Genomic DNA, 5,573 nt, shown 5'->3' with positions numbered 1-5,573 from the left:
ACAACTTACATTTCAATATTTAGGATGAACACGAATGCGGCCACTTTCGTTTAACACGGAAACTGTCTAAAATTTAACTAAATTGCTAGAATTGTGAAGATTTCAGTAATTTAGCATGACTTAATGGTGTTAGTGCCCGATATATGTGCATTGTATTGCCAAAAACAGCCCATATTTATGTAGCAGAAGCATTCTACTGTTCAATAAATAACTTAAAGTTTACATTTTAACAATTTTGTAAAACGGCTATATTTGGGAGCCAAAAAGGGGTCTTACTGGACCTACTCCTTTTTCAGCAATCTTGAAAAAATAATGAACTGATTTCCATTTATAGATGAAATTTCGCCTTTCTTTTTTAATCACTCAACAATAAATCAATCATTGTTTTAGTTTTCCTAACTTTCAGTTGCAAATATTTCATTGATTTTCTTGACAAAAACATGTATATAAACATTCAAGTCAGTAAATCATGCAGAAATGTATGCAAGACAGTTCAAACTGGAACATTTACCTTTTGGTATGTTTACATTGAATACGTGTTGTATCATTTTACCTAAATTTCCACGAGTCGGATGGATACACTATAGACAACAATTCTGACTTAAATTTTTTAAAAAGAAGAAGAAAGGCAACAGGAGAAATAAAAAATCTTAAACCAAAAGTAAAAATGAATTGAAAAAAAATCCTATCATAATCAATGTGCTCTTTCAATCATAAATGTTTTTCTATCCCAATTAATCTACTATCGACTAAATAACGAATACGTATGATCACGTACAATAATAAAATATGATATAATTTAATGGTATATACAATTAGTACAAATAAATACAGTTTTAGCACTTTTGATTTTATATCAATAAAACAGACGACCGGAAGATGATCTCACTCGTTTTTGGCCAGCATACCATGATTTAGATTTGGACCGGAAATGACGTAAATCATCTTTATGATCTTTGCTTAACATTGGAACGTAATCCATAGGAGTGCACAGTGACTTATAACTTTCATAAAACTCTTTGTATCCTCCCTTTAGAATATAAAGTTCAGGGAAATAGAGAGAAGGATAATTTTCAGCGTTAAGTTCTCTGTCATTATTACGAAGAAATCGGCACATTTTTGGTCCTCTCTCGGAAGAAAACTCACAATGGAAAATAATTATGTCACGCTTTCCATCTGAACGGGAAGTATTAGGATGTTTTAACAGTTCTAAAATATCGTCTTTATTATGTATATTTTCAGCGCCTGGTATGTGGCCACCTTCAAACTCATAGGAATATCTACTGTCTATTATACGAAAGCTTCCAATTGTATCGTTGTATTTCCCGTTTAAAACATCATTGATGGTGGCTGGAGTTATATATCTTAGGTCATGACAGTGTCCTTGAACAGTTTGTAAACAACATTCTTTCTTTCCATCTCCAGTGAGTACGGCAGCTTGAACTAAGACGTCTTCTGTTTTGATGGCGTGGCGCTTGATGTCGTCAGCAGACAAGTCTTTACTTGTACCGAGAACTTGTGCATCAAACGACAAAGATTTTTTCAATAAAAGTTTTTGGGATCTGATGACCCTTCTCTTACTGTAAGATACAGGGGTGTTATAGTCGATATAAGTGTCTAATTTATCGGCTCTCTTTCTCTTTGAGCAAAAATCCGGTTTGAGAAAACTAAGTGTTGGTGAGTCGTCAAAGTCAGCAAAGTCCATACCAAGTCCTGAATCTTCGTCGAACAAACTTTTTATAAAGTCTGGAGTTTTGAGAACTTTATGACAGCTATCTCCGGTTGAACAATCCATCTTCAAGTTGGTTACTGAAAAAAAGAAAAAGCAATGAAATAAGTTTTGTTATATTTACGGATGTTTGTCTATTTGTAGATTTCCTGGAAATCATTCATTGACAAATAATTGCATGAAGATAAAAATACTATGTTAAACATATTAGCACGAGATGCAAGTAGAATTTCTATACATGCCGAGCTTTTCCCCCATGTTTTTTAGCCTCAGACACTAATAAGGATTTTTTTTTTTTTTTTTCGCTTTCAAACCCTTTGAAATATCTTTAGTTTTATATACTGGGTAAGTTACGAGTGTTCATGATGAATGTGTGTCCGTAAAGTGCAGAAATGTGCACACAAATTAATTTTAAGAAACACTGCAGGTGAACAAATTCACAAAATGTACATGTATAAAAATTAAACGTGTTTAACCAAATTAGATTGCTTCAAATCAGTTAAAAAAGGAAATGTGGTATGATTGCAAACGAGACAACTAGCCACCAGAGTGCATATTATATTTAGGTTACGAACAACGTCCAAAAATGAACAAAACCCATGCTGTATGGTCTGTTCATGCTTTTTGGTGTATGAATGATATAGTACAAACAACTATGCATATCCGAAAAAAATAATTTTGCAAGGCTTATCCATTTTGATAAATAAACTTACTTTTTCCGAACATTTTGATTGTGACCAGACAGTATTAGTACATGTAGTATTGGCAGATGTCAGACAGAAAATAACCAATGTTGTAATTGCCAACTATTTATATTCTCAGCGGAAAACAAATCCCAATTACAACTTCACATTTGTAATACCTTTATTAGATGTAATTATGACTAATTATATTGTATATTCCATTGTCATACATGCAGATTATGTTGTAAAATATTGTAAACGAACGGTAAATCGCATAATTGACGTCTGCAGGGTGAACATTCAAAGATGTCTCACTTTAAGATGGCTGTAAAGTTAATCTTTTAAATATTTTAACCATAGGGTAAGGCAATTTGTATATACATGATATATCATAAAAGACAGTATCTGCAATAATCTATTTCGATTATAATAAATTTGAAAATAAATTCAGTGATTGGATCTCCGAAATCTACAGACGATATCATTCAGGGGAATTTTTTTGGGGGAAAGAGGGACATCAGAATTTGAATATTGAACTGCTAATAAAAAAAATCATCCCATGAAAATGATCAAGATAGTCACTATTTTATCAAGGATTTGTATTCTTACTATACAAATCCTTAATTTTATTTTAAACGAACTTTGATGCATATTAATGATCGAGACTTAATGTCTATTGTACATGTAATCAGCAAAGCTTATTGTTTTACTTTATTATTATAATAAACACTTAAAAAAAAATACTGCGCGTAACCATTTAACTGTCTAACGGAAAGTGACCGTTGTAAAAATACCCCCTTTTTAGCGGACAAATGTGTACGATTTAAATAAACGGCAATGTGCAGTAACTTTGAACTAACACTTTGGAATTTGCCAAGGTTCAGCACGTCGAAGAAATAACTAGACAAGTGTTTGCTGAAAATGGATAGGGTTGCAGTTCTGATAACGTCTTTTAAAATATTCAGCCAAGTCTTAGACTCTATGATGTATTCAATTTGAAATATTTATGTGAAATAATTATTTGTCATAAAATAAATTTAACTTAGTCTAGTACTTACTTGGTAAAAGAATTAAAATTCTTTGCGAAATTTCTTGTTTTTAAACTAACTTTAGTGTATATCCTTAATTTTTTTCTATTTCAATTCAATAAGAACGAATGATAAAATATTAGAAAATTCTGCAGTATTTATAATATTTCAAATGTCAAATTATAAAAGGTGAGAAAACGAAAGACAAGTACTTAACGAGTTTTTAAGTATTTTACTTAGCAAGTAATTGGTATTGTTTAGAGCAGACATATGCAATTTGAATGTTGTTTAAGTCTTGTTAATTGATCTAACAGGTGTGTTAATTACAATTATGGAGTAGGTCCTTCTATGTTTTGACTATTATTCAATGTTAATTTTATTTGTATTTTTTTATTGAAAATTCTACAATTTACAAATTTCATTTATTTTTAGAGGCTCTTCTCACTTTTGACTTGACATAACAATGAGGACGTGTGTATTGGTGAGATGAAGAAAAAAATGTGCAAGCCTTGTTCAGAATTCTTGACAAAATTATACAGTTTTTTTATGAAAGAGGTATTGTGTAAATGTTTAACCCTATCCGACAATGGTTGTGTTTAAGGGCAGAATTTCCAAAATTTCATTTTTTTTTTCTGAAATAAAGTTGAAAATGATAATTTATTTGAACGACTATGAAGGAAGGGGTGGTATACCCCCGCAACATCAGTGCACTTGGTACTAGCTATAGTCTCAGGTTGCTATGGAATATTGCGGCCTTTTATAAAGCTTACAGACTATCATATAAGAAAAAATACTGAAGTGCCACAAAATTCAAATAATACTGGATTCCTGGTCTTTTTTTTTCCAAAGAAAAGATATATTTGAGAAAAAGAAAACAAAGTTGTACTTTTTGAAGTTATTGAATGCATTAAAAATTAAAGTTGAAGTCCTCCCTCCGAAAACTTTACAGACGATATCATGATTTGCTTCACCGTTATGGAAGGGGCGTATGACATTTGCACCTATTTTAAAAATAATTTAGTTTTCACACACACACATTGTACATGTATATAATCTTTCCTGATCTACATTTATTCAATAACAACACATTATACAATAAAACTATATTAATAAACTGGTTTGAATATTAACTGTCCAGTTTCAGTTTGGCAACTGAACTGGCTCATTTATACAATGTAACCGAATTCTCGATTAGCTATGGTTAATGTCCAGCGGCAAATATTGCATGTATATTCACGAATAAAAGACGTTAAAGAGTTATAAAAACAAACCCTACTTATATACACAGAGTTGTATTTTTTATTTGCAAATTCACAAGGTGACAGTCAATACAAAATAATACTTGTGTCATCTGGTCGGAACAAATTATTCTGACTAAAAGCCGATCAGCCATTGCTCTTGACTTTACGAGGAAGCAGGGCAATACAGTTTCATTGATTAAACACACAACCTCCCGCACTACTCAATGTGAGCTTTCTGTCACGAAAACACTGATATGATTATAACAAATTGAATATATTTTTTTTATATTGGTTCAACTTGATAATCTTTAGATACTTTCTATATTTTTTTTCATTTGGAATTTATTATGACCACTGAAAAAAATAAATATAAAACGGTTTTGTTCTTTTATTGGTTATGGCAAACAAAATTATTAAAAAAAAACATGGACATTTAATGCACCGATTCAAGAAAAAAGGACATATTCACAAAAAAAAAAGAAGCAATTAAAGTCTCAATAAGTTGTCTTACATGTATATGTATTTAATAAATACTAAAATAGCGGATTTGAAATGTTTTTGATTTCCCAAATTGAAAGGATGTACTTAGGTGCATTAAAAAAACCTCAAGAATTTAAAATTGAGACTATAAGTCAGAACAGAATTAATTTAGTTAAGAAACTGTTACAAATATATTAATAGGGTATTGAACTCCTTTTCGAGATATTTGATTTTTTTTAAATGGTGGGAAAAGGCTGACTCGGACTTTTACCTTTTATTCAGCATTTACATTATTTTGGTCTCAAATCGTAAAAAAAAATCTCGAATCTGCTTGAATTTGGTGTAAACAATATTTTATTATAAATAATTCAAGTATATTTATAAACACATACACAAATATGATTCAGAAACA

At 30.7% G+C, this 5,573-nt stretch overlaps 1 protein-coding gene across 2 annotated transcripts; it reads right to left on the bottom strand.

Annotated features, from left to right (window-relative positions):
* Positions 1-785: 785 nt before the first annotated feature.
* On the bottom strand, positions 786-3,559 carry LOC143078375 (M-phase inducer phosphatase 1-B-like). 2 transcript variants are annotated; one of them, XM_076253255.1, is made up of 2 exons: positions 3,471-3,559; positions 786-1,809 (listed from the first exon to the last, which is right to left on the bottom strand). In XM_076253255.1, exon 2 carries the CDS (start codon positions 1,793-1,795, stop codon positions 857-859), a length of 939 nt encoding a protein of 312 aa, XP_076109370.1. In that variant the 5' UTR covers positions 1,796-1,809; positions 3,471-3,559; the 3' UTR covers positions 786-856. The 2 variants fall into 2 exon arrangements, with proteins under 2 accessions (XP_076109370.1, XP_076109368.1); XM_076253253.1 differs by lacking the exon at positions 3,471-3,559 and adding an exon at positions 2,443-2,507.
* Between the last annotated feature and the right edge of the window lie 2,014 nt (positions 3,560-5,573).

This window comes from Mytilus galloprovincialis, chromosome 6 (genome assembly GCF_965363235.1).
Source record: "Mytilus galloprovincialis chromosome 6, xbMytGall1.hap1.1, whole genome shotgun sequence".
Taxonomy (NCBI): Eukaryota; Metazoa; Mollusca; class Bivalvia; order Mytilida; family Mytilidae; genus Mytilus; species Mytilus galloprovincialis.
The sequence above is the reverse complement of the archived record's forward strand: the minus strand, read 5'-3'. Positions and strand labels throughout refer to the sequence as shown.